Source organism: Emys orbicularis, chromosome 2, assembly GCF_028017835.1.
Source record: "Emys orbicularis isolate rEmyOrb1 chromosome 2, rEmyOrb1.hap1, whole genome shotgun sequence".
Classification (NCBI taxonomy): Eukaryota; Metazoa; Chordata; order Testudines; family Emydidae; genus Emys; species Emys orbicularis.
The window spans coordinates 230159418-230178439 of NC_088684.1; the positions used below are offsets into that span (position 1 = coordinate 230159418).

At 41.5% G+C, this 19022-nt stretch overlaps 1 protein-coding gene across 1 annotated transcript in view; it reads left to right on the top strand.

The window, feature by feature from the left end:
- RFTN1 (raftlin, lipid raft linker 1) overlaps window positions 1–19022 on the top strand; it is a 108450-nt gene that overhangs the window by 73880 nt on the left and 15548 nt on the right. The window contains exon 6 of the mRNA XM_065399592.1: window positions 8697–8815. Coding sequence (XP_065255664.1) covers window positions 8697–8815 — 119 coding nt within the window. The remainder of the gene's footprint in view (window positions 1–8696; window positions 8816–19022) is intronic.

Here is a 19022-nt window from a genome sequence, read left to right on the forward strand (position 1 = left end):
GCCGTTTATCCTTGATCGCTTTCAATTCCGGGCCATAGACCTTCACTGTATAAACTGTGGCTAAACCCACTCCGTAGCAGATAGAGGCCTGCCCTTTTACTACCTTCATGGTAAAGGTCAAAGACTACAACATCTAGGTGTCCCTGCTTCTCCATGAGATGATTGCACTTGACTCTATCCATTTACTCTCCCAGTATTAGTCTGAAACCTCATATTCCAAACACAGATCAGAAGTCAAATTTTCTATATTCATCCAGAACTAATGAGTTATGGTCCCTCCATATTCTAATCGCCCTTCTAAGATGGGCTTGAAATCCTCCTGTACCTGAGAAAGGTTGGAAATGTAGCTGCAGGTTATGTCATTGGAGAACAAAAGACCATATTATTGTGATTCATATATAATATACAAAGATTTTCATGTGACAGCTAGTGCAATTCTTCCACCAGTAAGAAGAGGCTAGATGAAGGCAAATAGGGTCAGAGTTAAGTTTGTTTGATACTGGTGTTTGATACTTTAGATGAGTATTTCCAGATTTGATGTTGTTTAAGTTTTTTGTTGATGTACAGTCCTCTAAATTCTTAGTTTTCCTACATTTGCTTGTTACCTTAACTCTGAATTTCCAACTTTTGAACTTTTAAAAAATATCTACAATGTTTAAAAAAAAATAGAAGAATTGCTTGGAAAAACAAAATGTTTGCGACGTCACTGGTCACACTGGGCAATAGTCATTGCTAGTGTGGCTGTACTGACCTCAGTGGAGTTGGCTCAGGGATGCATTTGGCCTGTTATTTTCCTATATAATTAGTTAATGTGGCTGGGATTCTTGTCACTTATGCTGAGTGTGTGTGTGTGTGTGTGTGTGTGTGTGTGTGTGTGTGTGTGTGTGTGTGTGTGTGTGTGTGTGAGAGAGAGAGAGAGAGAGAGAGAGATCAGCCAAAGGCTAACACACAGATCACGCGCCAAGTAGAGTTTATGCCAGTATGTTTTACTCAGTAAAAACAATAACAACATAAAGGTTAGCTTCATAGATGAGGTAGCTTAATAGTTCAAAGACAGCAGTGGGAAAATTGTTGCCCACTGGTATAGCTGTCATGATAAAATAAGAAATCTTTTTCCATACCCTTCGTTTAAATCACAAGCAAGAACGTTACAGCAGCATTTTGCCAACAGACCTGCATCAAATATTTATACAGCCAAGTGAAAATAGCTTTTTGTGACAGTGGGGGAGAATCTTTACCTTAATAAAATATGCAGTGATAATGGACCATTTGCTGGTGAAGGAGGGTGATTTAACCTTTGTATTCTGAGCCTTCACTCTGAGAAAGAATGAAGTTGCATGAGCTAAGAGGATGGAGAGGAAAATGACACAATGAACCAGACAAAATCGAAACATGGTTTGTTTTAATAGCATGACCAGCTGTGTGGCCCAATGAACTGTTGCTAATGGAAATGGCCCAATGTTTGATTGCAACACAGGGCTTGCTAACTTAGTATTTGAGAACTAACTGGGTGAATGTAATACCCTGACTTCCAAGAGATTAATCACACTAATGAAGAGATTATTGAAAGATGAGAAAAACACACAGGAATCAGGGAGACGTTAAACTGCTGGCATGGTAGATGGTGTAACTATTGCAGACTACTGTAGGAATTTTAAAGAGCGGCTTGTTGAGGGGCCTACAAAGTTTTGGATGGCTATTTTTCTAGACTTGAGACATGATGGTTCTGTCCCAGAACACACATGTGCTTGCACATTAGGGTATATACTTAGGGTATATCTACAATGTTGAGCTGAAGATATAAATTCTAGCTCATGGCGACATACCCACACTAGCTCTGATAAAGCTAGTGTGCTAAAAATAGAGTGTAGCTGTGACAGTGCAAGCGGCAGGATGGGCTAGCCAACCCAAGTACATAACTGTCCAAGATGCTGGGAATGTGCTTGGGGTGTCTAGCAGGGCCGGCTTTAGCACCTGCGGGGCCCGATTCGAATACCCGGCGGCGCTCCGGGTCTTCCGCGGCACTGAAGGACCCCCCGCCGCCGAAGTGCCGCCGAAGCCCTGGTGTCTAGCCCCTCCTGCTGCCCATGCCACTCTGGCCACACTCTATTTTTAGTGCACTAGATCGATCAGAGCTAGTGTGGTTATATCTCCTTGAGCTGGAATTTACAACTCCAGCTCAAAGTGTAGACGTACCTTTAGTAGCTTCAATAGGTGGAGCTCATAGTACACTCCAGGGACTCCTTGCATCCCTCCATTTCCCCTGCCCACAAGCGCCCTGTGTGTCTCCTTTGCATCGCCCTTTATTTCAGGGACTCCCTGCAACTCCCTCTTCCCCTTCCCATATGCCAGCAGTATCAGGTGTCCCCCATTCCCACCTCCCCCCATGGCAATGAGTCTGTGCCCCATACATTCTTCTTCCCCTCAACTCCATCGCAGGGTCCCCCTTTCTCTACCAATGCCACATGCTCTATGTGGATACACATGCCTACCTCTACCCTCCTTCCACCACATACCAGGGCACCTCTTCTTCCCCATGCACCCCATCCCCCCACCATTATTATTTCTCTTCTTTCTATCTGAGAGATAAGTCATTCAGGGTGTCAACATGTTAAATGCTATTGAGAGGGCAGGAAGAAATGAGATAGGGATATTGCTATGCTAGAGGTTTTTGATGGGTTCTATCAACTGATGTTTTTGATCCATAGATAATTACAGAGTGCTGTGGCTCTGCTAAACAGATGCCAGGGGCTCTGTGTGTCCCCCATTTCTCCCCTTCCAGTTTTCTGATTTTCTCTCCCAAATCAATAGGGTTCTGCCCTTTGATACCTGAAACATTCCCTGAAATTCTGGAATTGGTCAAAGATGGGGTTCAGAAGTTATTGCATTATAGACAGCCAAGAAAATGCCATCAGGCTGAGTGTATGCCCTTGCAAGCTCAGCCAACAATAGACTAATTTTCAAAGGGATGCATACTGTTTAGCTTCTTCTTAGCGTCTGCGCAATGTGCCTCAGGTGACATGTGACCAGGATTTATCACCGAATTTGGTCCGCTGGTTGGCTCATTAGCTTCTGTGGCTTGGGCCAGGTACTGATGGGGAGTGCGACATGAACACTGATCCAAGCCCCGCATACTGTTTATTTACATATGTGAATGCTGTGAATTGTGCATGAGTAGATTAATATGCAGTGGAATGAGGCACACATGATGATTTCAGAGTGGGCTCAGACGTGTGTGCTAGTTTGTTTTGAACCCTCAAGCATGGGTGGGTGAACAGGTGGAGGTTCCACTTATGCAAGTGTATGAAAATGTATTTTATTGGATTTTTGTATAGACTAGAGTACACATAACCTGCACAAAGCATCTACTACCACACATAACCTTTCTCTTGTATGATTTAGACCAGTGTATTGTTAGTTCATCTACAACACTTTATTTCTTGGCTATCCCTGCCATTATGATCGCCTGTTGGGCATCCTAACAGTTAAGGGGTGACCAGATCTGTTCCTTTTAACAGAAGAGGTTATTCTGTCTCTGTGGTTTCAAAAACTTGTATCTTTTCAAAAACTTCAATCAAAAACACATACAACATTAACTCCATGTAAATCTGTTCCATGCCAAACTTATAAGACAGAGTCACAGATGTGGAAAATCCATTTCCAAGGTTTGAGAAGTGAAATAAATCCATGCCGCAGGATTTTGGAGCTTTATTGCTATGCATTCCATTTTTATTTTTTCCCACTACTTTACATGGTTCTATTTATCCCTTAGTGTATTTATTCAGCTTCACTTAACCCCCTTCCTCTGTTTTTGGTACGACAATGTGGTAATCTGGCTAGTGGCTCTCTTTTGATGCTGCTTCATTGCCTCTGATATTGTCTACAGCTGGTGCTTTTTTGAATTTCAAGTAGTGTAACTGTTTATCTGTGGTGTTCCCCTCTTCCCCTCCCCCGCCCCCTCACCGCAAAAAAGATGGTTGCTTTATGCAAAGATGTTGTGCAGCTTGGCCCAGATAGAATAGACAAACTGCTGCTCCCAGTGCCAGGAAGGCGCAATAAAATGAGGTTTTCCTAATATTTGCTCTGAGTTGTGGGGGCATACTTCTAGGTACAGGCAGATATTTTCCTTATATATACCTTCCCTCTTCTGTCTCACTGCTAAAATAGAATAGTAATAAGTAATATTAAAACCTTGCACTTACATAATGTTTTGTATCTGTAGCTCTCAGAGCTTTTGCAAAAGCAAGCATTATTATCCCCATTTTATAGATGGAGTAAATGAGAGGTTAAGTGACTTGCCTAAAGTCACAGAGTGAGTCAGATTGAGAGTCTGGGGTGGAATCTAGGTCTTTTATATATCAGCCTTGAGTCCCTTCCTCAGATCCCTGTCTTAAAAAATTAAAGTGTTTGTTTGAGCTTTGCCATTCATTCTGTTGCCGGACGTAGATTTGGCATGTGCACTTTCTACATAAATTGGGTCATATTCTGCATCTAAATCTAAGTCCTACAAGTGCCATTTTTTAATGAAATATACAAGATACTCCATGTGCATATAGTGAGCACTTGTCCGAGTCTCCACATTTTCTAACCTGTACCCCAGCTCCTTAGTCAGCTTGTTAGTTATTTATTAACAGAAATTTCCTTTCTTGTTTGAACAGAGTGATCCACTTGAGCCCAAAAAAGAGGTGCCTTTTGGACATTGCTTTGTAGTCCAGTTTGTCTAGTTTGAAGTCCAGTGTTTTAAGGACAGAATGTACAGATCAAGCTTAGAATCATAAAAGATTAGGGTTGGAAGAGACCTCAGGAGTTCATCTAGTCCAACCCCCGGCTCAAAGCAGGACCAACACCAACTAAATCATCGCAGCCAGGGCTTTGTCAAGCCAGGCCTTAAAAACCTCTACGGATGGAGATTCCACCACCTCCTTAGGTAATCCATTCCAGTGCTTCACCATCCTCCAATAAAATAGTTTTTCCTAATATCCAATCTAGACCTCTCCCCCTGCAACTTGAGACCATTGCTCCTTGTTCTGTCATCTGCCACCACTGAGAACAGCCTAGCTTCATCCTCTTGGAGCCTCCCTTCAGGTATTTGAAGGCTGCTATCAAAACCCCCCTCACTTTTCTGTTCTTCAAACTAAATAAGCCCTGTTCCCTCAGCCTCTCCTCATAAGTCATGTGCCCCAGCCCCTAATCATTTTCATTGCCCTCCGCTGGATTCGCTACAATTTGTTCATATCCTTTCTGTAGTGGGGGGCCCAAAACTGGACGCAATACTCCAGATGTGGCCTCACCAGTGCCGAATAGAGGGGAATAATCATTTCCCTTGATCTGCTGGCAGTGCTCCTATTAATGCAGCCCAATATGCCATTAGCCTTCTTGGCAACAAGGGCACACAGTTGACTCATATCCAGCTTCTCATCCACTGTAATCTGCAGGTTCTTTTTGGCAGAACTGCCACTTAGCCAGTCGGTACCCAGCCTGTAGCAGTGCATGGGATTCTTCCATCCTAAGTGCAGGACTCTGCACTTGTCCTTGTTGAACCTCATCAGATTTCTTTTGGCCCAATCCTCCAATTTGTCTAGGTCACTCTGGACCCTATCCCTACCCTCCAGCATATCTACCTCTACCCCACCCCACCCCCCCGCTTAGTGTCATCCGCGAACTTGCTGAGGGTGCAATCCATCCCATCATCCAAATCATTAATGAAGATGTTGAACAAAACCGACACCAGGATCGACCCCTGGGGTACTCCACTTGATACTGCTGCCAACTAGACATCGAGCCGTTGATCACTACCCACTGAGCCAGACAATCTAGCCAGCTTTCTATCCACCTTATAGTCCATTCATCCAATCCATACTTCTTTAACTTGCTGGCAAGAATACTGTGGGAGACCGTATCAAAAGCTTTGCTAAAGTCAAGGTATATCACGTCCACCACTTTCCCCATATCCACAGAGCCAGTTATCTCATCATAGAAGGCAATCAGGTTGGTCAGGCATGACTTGCCTTTGGTGAATCCATGCTGACTGTTGCTGATCACCTTCCTCTCCTCCAAGTGCTTCAAAATGGATTCCTTGAGGACCTGCTCCATGATTTTTCCAGGGACCAGATTCTCCTTTTTCCCTTTTTTAATCAATCAACCCAAGCTTCTTGGGACCCTTTTTTAATTCTAAAAGGGATTGCAGGGAGTCATTGGGGGTGTGGAGACAGAGGTAAGTGAGGAAAATGGCATGGTTCCTTGGTGCTTTTGGTCTCCCAACAGAATCCTAAAAGAAATCACTAACAGGATGCTTACATATTTCTTCTTTAGGCCTAAGCTTACAAAAATAGCCTTCATTATTTTGGGTGTGAATAATTTGCACCTGCAGTTGCACTCGTTTAGAACCTAATGATTTGATTGAATCTTAAAAAAAAAAAAAGTAATTCAGCATGTAAATAGGTACAATAACTGGTGCAAATGCCTACACCTGCAGTTCTTCACCGTGTAATTGTGGACACAGCTTGCAGTATTGAAGGCTTGCTAAAAACCTGGGCTTTACATTTTACCATAATAATCTGAACATGTGAGACGTTCCCCCGAAGTAATATCTTCAAAAGACATAGAGCCAGATTGTGCCTGGCTTCTGTCTAGAATGATGCACAAAGGGAGAAGAAGGTTCAAGAAGCCCCCCTCTGGCCCTCAGCAGTTGAGCCCATGGTTTTATCATTGGCCTTTAAAAGAAGGCCACTGCCTTTGTCCAAATGGGTTGTGAGCTCTTCATTCATGTTAGTGTAATTGTCAAAGAAATGCTGTGTGGATAGTTTCTGTTCCCTCCAGGTAAATGTAGATGAATAAAGACCCCAACTAAAGGAAATGATAGAAGCCTTGACAAGGCACTAGACCAGGGGTGGCCAACCCGTGGCTCCGGAGCCGCATGTGGCTCTTCAGAGGTTAATATGCGGCTCCTTACCTAGGCACTGATTCCGGGGCTGGAGCTATAGATGCTAACTTTCCAATGTGGTGGGGGTGCTCACTGCTCAACCCCCTGCTCTGCCCCAAGCCCTGCCCTCACTCCACCCCTTCCCCCAAGGCCCCTGCCCCTTCCCCTGAGCCTTGCATGTCCTCGCTCCTGCCCCCTTCTCCCTCCCCCTCATAAGCCTCCTGCGCACGTGAAACAGCTGATTGCGGGGGAGGGGGAGTAGGCACTGATTGGTGAGGGGCTGCTGATGTATTACTGTGGCTCTTTGGCAATGTACATTGGTAAATTCTGGCTCCTTCTCAGGCTCAGGTTGGCCACCCCTGCACTAGACAATAAATATAGGCATTGGCTCAGACTGAAAACGTCTTTTCTAGCTCTAATTTGTATGGTTTACCTGCAATATTTCCAGTAGCAAATATGACAAAAACTAAAATCTTTTAATAACAGGTTTACTGAACAAAATATGCCCATGAAGTCACTCTTCTATGGAGAATCCATCACTAGGTTTGCTTTTCTTTGGATGTGTGTGATTTTCATTAACTGTCATATCAGCTCTGTGAGATCTATTGGTTGGGCATATCTGGTTCCACTGCAAAACAACAAATCATGGCCATGTGCAGAAAATAATTTCATTTAAAATTGAAAAGAAACTATGCTATAAAATGTCATTTTGGGGGAGGGGGAAGGGGAGAACATGCGCAAGGTCCTTTATAATTAGTCATCCAAAATAAATGTGTTATTTAGGAGCTATTTTAAGGCAGGCTGGCTGAAAACATGTTTTATTAAGCAATGTAAAAATAATTCACAGTACGTTATAGCATACACAGAGTAATCTTTTGTGATTGTTTTTGAAATATATGTTGATTGTTTCATAATTTAGATTATTTATCTTACAAGGAACAGTAACTCAATTGCTTCTCAATTGTGTATCTTACAAAATAGCTCCTTAATGGAGCATATACTGAAAAACACTAAAGAAAAGAATTGGTTAGTGACTTCTGCTTATGAGTACATGACTAGGGCCTGGGAGAACATGCTGCTAAAATTACTTACTAATGATCTATGAAAACCAAGAGACTCGCTGAACATTCAGTTATATATGACTGAGAAGGGGTGGGGGATACTGGCCCTAGTGACCAAAATACTTTCATAATTCATGCAATAGTTGTGAGCACATCTTTGCTCACACATAATCCTTAATTTGCATATGCTAATAGTTACTTTGTGCATGTAGATCAGGTAATTGCACTTGCAAGTGCATGTGGGATTACATGACTTGTGTGGACAAGTGGATGTATTCGTTAATATTGTAAGCATAAATAATGAGGCCTGTGAAAATTTGGCAATAAATATTATGTCATATGGTCTTCATCCATAAGCATGAAAGTATGTGTGTAACTTTAAGCATGTGAGCAGTCCCATTGGTTTGGGGCCTAACGTGGGCATATTTCATTTGGCATGTTCAAACTGAAGTAGTTATGTTGTTGAAAATAAACACATTAACACATAAGTGATCATGAAACTTGCTCTTACAGAATCAAGGGTATTCTTTAAAACTACAAGATGAATTAGTCTCATTCACTTTAGCTGAACTGTAATGTATGGGGGTCTCCGCCTGTGTCCTTTTTTATTAACATGCTGGGGGAAAAGATTAGATTTTGATCATTAACAAAGTAAAATGCCTTGCTGTGTGTAAGGTGTCTACTGTGCAGCTTACAGAAACCTCTTGTTTTAGCAGATTCCATGCAGGGCTTGATAGATGGAGTGTTTGTCTTTGAAGATCTTTCTATGGAAGACAGTAAAACTATACAGGGCTATGATGCGATTGTTGTGGAACAATGGACTGTCCTAGAAGTAAGTATATCATTTACTATAATTTGGTTTTCACTCTCACGGTATTGTAATATTTTTCTAAATCACAAGCTGTCAAGATGGTGTAGTAGACTTTCACATACTTCAGAAATACCACATGTGTTACTGAGGTAAAGGAAAGAGGGCTTGAAAACATGATATGGTAAGTTAACCATAAGTGGGATGCGTACGTGACTTGATAAGATATGTTTCCTGTGTTGTACATTGCAGTTCTCAGCTAAACTGTTTGAGGGGCATAAGTGTTGGTGACAGATAGAACTCAAGACCCTTCTGTTCCAAAAATATATGCCTCTGCTACATGAACTATAACGAGAATCTCCATCAGTTGTCAAGGCAACATAATCACAAATGCTAGCTCAAGTTCTAACATTACATTCATCACGGGGGTAGTGATACTAAAAAAATCTTAGATAGATATAGATGCCATGAGTACACATAATAACTAGTAATTCGCTTTGTAGTGACCTCTCTGGCCAACACAAAAACTGACAAGGTATGAGTAGAGATGCATCTTTGGCCAGAATGCCGGTCAGCACTAACCAGAGTTGAGTGTTCGCAGATTAAAGGAGAGAAATGGGAACACAGTGCAGAAAAACTAAGCATGCAGCATATCACCTTATTGCTATGAAGTCACTAGAAAGACTCTTTGGATCAGGCCCAAAGGTGTATATCTCCAGTTGCAGGCAAAACTAGTTCAACTAAACTGAGCTTCAGAATTCTTTGCATCTAAAATGAAGCATCAAATGGAACAATGCATTTGTATTATTACCCACATTTTTACTTTAATTTGCTTTTTGTGTCTATTTCAGTGCTGCCAGAAAAAAATATTATGTATTTAAAAAGATAATGACTAAACTTCTAGTTTGCTATATAGAGTAAAAGGGTATAAAATCCTGAGAGAGGCTTAAACAAAAAGTATGCATAACAAAAAATGTTGGGCAACAACCGGTTTAAATATGTAAAAATCCAACCAACTAAAAGTTAAGCACTACTGATTTTAGTGGTTATCAAGGGATGACTTGTGGCTTAGTGAAATAAAATGGCCATACAGTAATGTTCAGAGATCTTATCAAAGAACAATACAGGCATTCTGTTAACCAGCTAGTGGTGGGTCCTCTTGTGGCTAAATGTGTCTGAATAAATAATTTGTGTCTTACGTTCACTCTTAATACAGATAGTTATAATCTTGAAAGTAAGTTAACAGGATATTTTTTGCACATTTTTAGGGCTCAATTGTGGCATTAAGACAGAGCCTTGCAAAGAGTGCCTGTGAGCCATTGCATCTCACAGAGGCATCTTATCCTAATTGTGCACTATGCCTCCAGGTGTTCTTAGGGAGTGACCTTGCAGAAATTCTTACAGAAGCTGCAGCATATGCTCCTTTCCAGGGTAAGGAGGGGAATACAGCCATGGCCTTGCCTACGCCTTGCCAGTTTTCGGGTGACTGCTGCTTGTAACAGTGCTACACAAAAGCAGTTCTCATACTCAGGAGCACGCAATAAAACTGTGCTCAGCCCTTATGTGCTTATATAAGTGTAAGAGTTAGGGAGACAGGTTCTTTCTGACCTCCCCTGTCTTGCTTACCCACATAGGGGCTAAGTACAGTCCAGCCTGTCTGTGCTTTAAGAATGCATTTTAACACCAAGTTATTTCAACATTTACACCTCTACCTTGATATAACACGACCCGATATAACACGAATTCGGATATAACGCGGTAAAGCAGTGCTCCGGTGGGGCGGGGCTGCGCACTCCGGTGGATCAAAGCAAGTTCAATATAACGCGGTTTCACCTATAACGCGGTAAGATTTTTTTGGCTCCTGAGGACAGCGTTATATCGAGGTAGAGGTGTATTTTTGAAAGAGCTTGACCTTTTTCCTGATAAATATTCCAGTTGTATAAATTGAATTGTTAAAGAGAGGATATATAAACAATTAAAACCCTTTGAAAGCTACAAAGCCTTTCTTGCTATAAACAATGCTTTACTTTGGTTTTCATCAATTTTAACTGTTTTGGGTGTTAAGTATCAGACAACTCAGAGGAAACAATAAATACTCATCTTGTGAATTTCCACAGGAAGCTTTGGAGGTCTTATTGGTTTCTTTCAAGGTAAAAGCCTTAAAACTATATATTTTCTTTACTATTGTTGCGGTATAATATTTTAAACATTTATAGCATTTGCTTCAGTTGGATTGTGGCAAGTGTATTCTCTTCTTATTGATTATATCACTTGATAGTTTATCTTGATAGACTTTTGGGTTAGGTTTTCCTCACTGGCTGAGGCATGAGAATACTCCCCCCAAACCATCTAAGACTTTTTTGAGAAGTGAAAATTGGAAGTGACTTCTGAAGGAGGGGAAACAATTCAAAAGACTTTTTATAAAAGGCAAGAATGAACACATTTCAGAGGCCAGTGGGCCAACAAGCAGAAATGACTGACCTAAAAGAATGCCACGCATATCCGTATCCAGGGTGTGCTGTTGCCTTTTTACCCCTCACATTTTGCCTTTGTAATCATCTGTCAGACGTAGTGGTTCTTCATAGAACATCTTTGGGATGGACTTTGGAGCCAGGGCTAATTGGACAGTTTCTCCAAGTCTCTTGAGTACAAAAACGTTTTCAGATATATTAATTAATTTTTTTTTTTTTTGCCTTTTCTAGGGCTAACTAATCCTTTTGAGCAAACACTTCATCAAAAGGCAGAGTAAGATAGGCTCTTTGCAGGCAGCATTATTCAGGATATAGAAGGAAAACCAGGCATAACTGTAGTACACTAGGCGTTAAAATCAACAGTTCTCATACAGCAGATAACATGCACATCAGATGGGGTACACACTGGCTGGGCTAAATTAATCCCTGATGCAGTTCCCTTGACTTGGTTGTAAGATAGGTCATTAACTGGGTAGGATGTGGATTTGAATTGGGTGGATCTAGGTATATATAACTCAGGTGCCATGGTTAGATCATCACCTGATGTAACTTGAGAGATCAGGATGACCTGGATGCTTCCTGGCAATCCTGCTCTTTATGTTTGTGCTGATCCTAAGAAACTCTTGCATCCAAACCAATTCAAGAAGATTGAGAACCAATGAATTTATCACATAGCTAGAAAAGTATCTCAGAGGTTTGTTGGGAAGCCATGTAAGCTGGCTATCCATGACATCCTTTCCCTTAAGAGACTTAGCCCAGTATTAGTATTCCTATAATTCTTACTGTTTTCCATAGAGTCCGCAACTGAGATTGGGGCCCCGCTATGCTAGGTTCAAACGCATTAAGAGACAGTCCCAGCCCTGAAGAGCTTATAGTCTACATCAGTGGTGGGCAACCTGCGGCCCACTGGCCGTACGTGGCCCATCAGGGTAATCCGCTGGTGGGCTGCAAGACAGTTTGTTTATATTGACCGTTTGCAGGCACGGCCGCCCGCAGCTCCCAGTGGCCGCGGTTCATCATTCCCGGCCAATGGGAGCTCCGGGAAGTGGCGGCCAGCACATCCCTGCGGCCCACGCTGCTTCTTGCAGCTCCCATTAGCTGGGAACAGTGAACTGTAGCAATTGGGAGCTGCACGCAGCTGTGCCTGGAGACGGTCAATGTAAACAAAATGTCTCACGGCCCGCCAGCGGATTACCCCGCCAGGCCACAGGTTGCCCGCTACTGGTCTAAATAGACAAGGTAGACAGTGGAAGGTGGAACAGAGGCAGAGAGGGGAAGTGAGCAAGTCAGTGGAAGAGATGGTATTGGAATTGGAAATGGCTGGAAAACTCAGAATTCAGAAACATTTTGAGGTTTTGACCTTTGTTTTCATTTCCCATCAGAACAAACTTTTATGAGAATGAGAGACACACCAACACCTAGGGTGGTGATTAGGGTGCTCATCCTGGAATATGGGGTATCCAGGTTCAAGTTTCTGCTCTGCCTGCTTCAAAGCATGGATATCCACATCCCAGACAAGTGCCCTAATCTCTCGGGCTTTTAGAGTTAGTCTCTCACTCTCTTCTCCATCTTTCTTGGTGGAACTTTTCCACTTATATAAATAGTTAAATATTCACTGGGTCAGCAAGATTGACTCTGTAGCCTGATGATTAGGGCACTCCCCTGGTATGTGGAAGGATCCCAGTCCAAGTCTGCTTAATTCAGAGCAGGGAATTAAATCTGCGTTTCCTATGTCTCAGATGAGTGCCCTGACCACTGGGCTGTTGGCTGTTCTGGAATGGGTCTCTCTCTGTGATTTCTACCAGAAAGTCCATCCTGGACCTGAGAAAGCTTTGTCAAAGCCAATATGTTTCAATGAATAAACATTTTCTGACCAAAAAAAAAATATTTACTGAAAATTTCACAACCATTTCTAGTTAGAACCCAGGCTGCCTGACTCCTACACCAATGTTCTGTCCAGTAGACCAAACTGTCTCCCAGCCAGATGTTCTTAGAATTCACCTTTGTTCACAGACAAATGCAGGGACATCAAGCGGCAGAGAGGAAGATTAGATCACAGCTGGAGAGAGAGGGACTTTAGGTTCAAGGATGACAGAACTCATTGAGACACAATGGAGTTATCTGGAACCTTAATAAGCGCTTTGCTTCTACTACAGATACACCAGAGAATCATCAGCAGAGTTTTCCAGAGGGGTGAAGTGTCTGGTTAATCCAGACTTTCTCATGCTTATGCAAGCTCATGGTTGGTGCATTGTAGGTTATGTTCATCTTTTCTAAAATTCCATCCTGTTAGAACATGTCTGTCTTGCTCCAGGCAGATGGAAGAAACATTCATGGACAGTCAGAAATTCATGGATAAATTGACTCTCATTTGGGGCTTATATCAGACCTGCTTATCTTGACACTTCAGAATTTTGGGGATGGAATCAGAATTACATGTACATTTCAGAGTAATTTCTGGAGAGCTTATCCAACTTCCCTTATTTGTGTGCTCCTTCTGGGGATGTGAACTGGCTTATCAAATATGTTGTTTCTTTAACTGTGCTCCAATTTAAAAAAAATCCAGCCGCAACTATGAAAGAAAAGATGCCATATATCTTTCAGTACCATCAATAATAAAGTAATAAATAAAAAGATAATAATACCCCGCTTTTATACAGTGATTTGCATCAGCAGACCTCAAAGTGCTTTACAAAGATCAGTGAATCTACTGAGACTAAATAAAAGGTAAACTTTTCCAATCATCATAAAGGCAAATGAGGGGGAATTGGCATGCCTCTCTACAGAGAAAATATTGCCTGTTTAATTGCTATTAAACAACAGTAATGCTTCCAAGTCTAATAGTGAGAACAAGCTGAACACTTGGTATGTGTATAAAATGTCAGTTTGCAAGAGGATGTAAAGCTTGCAGCTGTCACAGTATGCGGTCCGCCAAGCAACCGACAGGATGTAATAGTTCTGAGTTATTTAACTGTTTCCACTCAGACAGAACAGAACTCAGACAGACAGAACAGAACTGGTATCTGTGCAAATGACCAGAGAACTCTTAATGACTAAATGTTTCCCTCGACCCTATTGCTTTAACCCTAAAAATGTCAGGCCACATTATTTTCACTACAGTCTGTGAGCTCTAGCATTAAAACTTCTTTCATGGTTTTAATTCTGCTTGTGCAGGCAAATTTGGGTAGGCAGCTCTGATTAATCAAAGACTGTCTGGTTTCCCTTCTCCCCAACTCTAATGTGTCACCTTCTCCTTCCTGTACCCAAGAAACAGAACATGTTGACAAATTAACCAGTACTTCATTCAAATGAAGTGCTATAAACAATTATTTCAAATATTTGCATTGTTTCTCACTAGTGAGTAACATTCATTCTGAAAATATTTTCCTTGACTAAAGGATATTTCCCCACTGTGCATCTTTAGCTTTCGCTTCAATATTTTTTTTCTTCTATGTCTGCAGCGTGTTGACTCAAATTAAACTATACGCTCGCAGATATATTGTGATGTTGCAGTGTCTGGTAGAATGGAAGTAATGTGATATAGTATCAGCTATAGGTGTGGTAAATGTTCATAATGTGGTACCTACTCCAATAGACAAAACAAAGTTATTTCTTTCAGCTGCCTAGGTGACAAGTTTCCTTAATTCAGTGCTCTTTCTGGAAATTTCTCTGGACATCTGGCCTTAATTTGGTTTTAAATCTGATCTACCTCAGATTCCAGTGAGTTTGGTGGGCTTGATCTCCTCACTTTGTTACACTTGTCAGTCTGTGGTCACGAGATAGACCCATGACTAGAATAGCAGGAAGGTTGAAGGTGATGAGTACTAAATTCAGTCCTGTAAAAGTCCTGTACCACATAAAAGTAATCGCTCAGTGGGGAAAATATTGGCGGTTTGTCCTTGTTTTGCTCCTTTATTATGTATATACAGCTAAAAAGCTTGGGGAAGGGGATTGGGTTTTTTTAAAGGGTTTGTTTTTTTTTGTAATGTTTGTTTCTTATCTTAAAAATATAACAAAAATGCCAAGTCTGATCTTCCCTTGGTTTTGCTGGAGGTCTTAGTTGGGGAATCTAGAAATGTGGATTCAGACCTTTTTCAGCCCTTGACTGTAGGAACAGGAATGTTAAAGTTCTAACAAAGACAGTATTTCTTCTGTCTGCTGATAGGGGGCTTGAGTTAAATAGGTGTTGCCAAAAGCAGACAAAATACAGAATTTTAGACAGTCTTAATAATGATCACTTTCCCTCTCACTCATGTTTTGTTTTGGTATTTGTGATCTTGTCATAAACCTGTTAGTTCTCCACTCATCCATAGAGTCTTCAAGGAAAAATAGGGAAGGGCAGACGCAGACCTGAATTTCTAGTCTGGAAACAAGCAGGAAAAAAACTCTTCTAGCCCTTCTTTATATTTCATAAAGAACCAAAAAGGCACAAATTCATTTCCATTCCCTCAGGAGGTCACCTTTAAGCCATGCAGTGGAGATGGGAGTGAAGCAGCTGCACAGGGAATTGGATGCTATTCATCCCCCTCCTTCAGACTAACGCCAGTATGTTGGAGGGATCTTTGGAGGCAGGCCAGGGGATCCATGACTACATATCCAGTGGCCCCAACCCTGCATAGAGGAGGGCAATGGCTGCTCTTCCATCGACTGGAATAGTGATGGTGAAGGGTCTGCTCTTTAGCTCTGTGGACTGCCTAAAGACAGGGGTGGTGGTAAATTTCATACTCGTGGAGATGTCATCACAAAGGCTGATTATTTGGGCTTTGTCCAGGCAGGGGGATGAATTTCACCCTGGGTGACTTGCAGTGGGAAGCTGAATGGTCAACATTGAACAGTGTGTGCTATGAAGTGTGCCTGGCTATCATCAGAGATACCAGTTCCTGAACAATAAATGAGCTAATTTTTTCCCAAAAATTGTTGACTGACAGATAGTAGAACCAGTACCAAAGTGAAGCTATGTGAGAGTCTAGTAGAGCCTAATTAAACAGGTGTCACAAGAATGTAGCTACTGAAATACACCAGATGCATTCTATGGTCTAGATGAATTGGTTTTAAAAAAAATATACTGATAAAAAGTTGTTGGATTATATTTCTCATGCCCGATGGCCAAGAATGTGAAAGTTTCCCACAGTACTGGCTGTGAGAATTGCCACTGAAATGTTAGTTTAAAACATTTACTAAGACACTTTCTAGTGACTAGTGAACTGTATTGGTGTGTTAGCCGCATAGAGCCGTATTTACAGCTGAGCCTCTACTCATCCTCCACTGTGCAAATTGCATCTCTACATAAACGTGCCTGTGCTTTGCAGGTGCAAACACCAAGTGTGAGCACTTGAACAATCCTAATACGTGTGCATGTGTCGGGGTTAGAATCTGCATCCACAAAACCCACTAGGAGAGGAGATTTACCGTTGACATGCACACAGGTGTTAAGACTGTTCAGCAGCACACACAGTTTTGGACTTGTGACATTTGGGTGCATTTATGAGCGTGCAATTTGGCCCATGCACAGTGGAGCTGGGGGATGAAGATGTACCTGATACAGCAGAATTTTGCTCATCTTCATTTAGCTAATCTGCAAATCCAATAATTCTTACAAAACAACTGGTAGTCTCTCACCCCTGTTCTCAGTTAAATTGTCATAGCAATGTGCTGTAGTGATTGTACTAAGGCATTGTTACTTTCTCAAAATATACACAGTGCACACGTACCATGAACTATCTGAACTACACCTGTCCAGAATAATGTGCAAGGCCTCCCTGTCATTTTGTTGTAGTTACTCACTGATGTCTGAATACTGCAAACTGATCTGCGTGGGTAGATATCACTCACACCAACTGGAAGTGTATATGGATGCAGGGGTTTGCCCAAGCTGATGAGTTTGCAGGACCTGTGTCTAATTTAGAAAGCCGGTAATCCACAGTGGACTTCCCAGTCAGTGCAAATTAGCAATGTTCTGTTATGCTATGTACTGAAATTTAGGAAGATCCCAATCTGAGAGCAGGATAGTTCAACTTTTATTGCTGTACCATACACAAACACACAACTTCTCTTTTGCTAACAATAAATATCTTTTTATAATAGATCAATAATATTATATGATTAACCCAAATAACTTTATGGGAAGAGTGCAAAAATAGAACAGAAATATCATTAACAACTCCATATTAGGGATTCTTTCACCTCATAATGCACAGAGGACATAAAACATTCCTTCACCAGCCTATTCTCAGCGAGCCAGACACATTTTTATACCTCTCTCTTTTTCTGAGGTGCAAATCCTGCTCTCCCCACTTTCCCTTCCCATAGGGCTATAGAGAGTCATAATTGCAGTGTGTCTGGGGGCAGGTTGTCCGAATCTGACACAGGGGTGTGCATTCCCTATATGGTTATGGGGCTTCTAGGTGCTACGGCAATACAAATAATAGATAAAAATAATTGACAACCCATTTCCCCACACAGAGAAGCAGGGGACAGTTACAACTTGTCTGTGTTTCTGTTCCCCATCCTGATTGCCAGGATTCCTCCTCCACCTCCAAACCCTATCATTCCTTTCAGTGCACAGCTCATCCGGATTTGCCTTAAGTGCTTTATTAAGACTTATTTAATGGGATGCTCCATCTTTTATTCCTTAAGCTTGGTCTGTTTTGTCTCCACATTGCAAGAAAATATACATTAGGCAGTGACCAAGGTTGGCTCACTTGTAACTAACTACATTTACTTAACTAAAAAAAAAATCATTTTGACTGAATTTTTTTCAGTCGGACAAGAACTTAGCAGTCTTTTTTTTTTTTTTTATGTTGCTCGGTGACTAAAACTGCAACTGTAGAAGAAAATGAATGTTGTTAATACAGTATGTGGTATGGTTTGCCCTAGATATTATCTTTACCTTTTTTAAAATCAAGTTTTAGGAATTTCTAGTTTTCTAATGAGCTGAGACTATGGGGGGGAAGAAATGTTGAAACCAAACAGCAAAACTATACATAAAAATGAAATCTTATTATGTGCTGCAAATCAGGGGAAAAACACAGCTCAATGCGTTCTGGTTTTTTGACACTCAAGGTGTGATCAGAGATTATTTACCAACCACAGGAGAGTGGGAAGTGAGTTAATTACAATTTTGCTCCCTTTCACAGAATGAAATGTCTCCCAGTTTGATACAGGGTATTATTTGTGCACCTTCTTTTTCATTAGAGTTCTGTCATGTACTTTCTACTGCTTCTATCTAACTAACCCTGAGCTTCAAAAACATCCTGATTACAGTAGTTTAATCTCATGCTCTTCTGTATTTGAACTTAATATAGTTACATTTAATACAAGAATATAAATTACATTTACTATAAGATTATTTTTGGTGCATGGCAAGATTGTGCTAAAATTTACTGTGCATTTAGATGCTTTTTGTTTTGGAAAGAACCATAACGGTGACACTTTGGCATGGTTCCACACTCAGGCTTATTATCAAGATGTGTATTCCCATGTGTCTTAGTCAGCTATGGTTCCTGGTGGAACATAAATTCCAGTTGTGATACAATTACACATCGTGGCCTCTTCTTGCCCTTCCATGTTAGTGCCTCTGTGGCTCTTGGTTTTGAAGCTGCTAGTGCTTATATTTGCCAGTGAGGAGTTTGAGCTCCACTTGAAAAAAAAAATTACTTAAGGTGAAAAAAGGCTGCTGTCCTCTCCCCTACCTACCACCACTGAACAGAGCTAGTTGGGATGGGGCAGGAGGTGTGTGCCTGCAGATCACTGGCATGGTG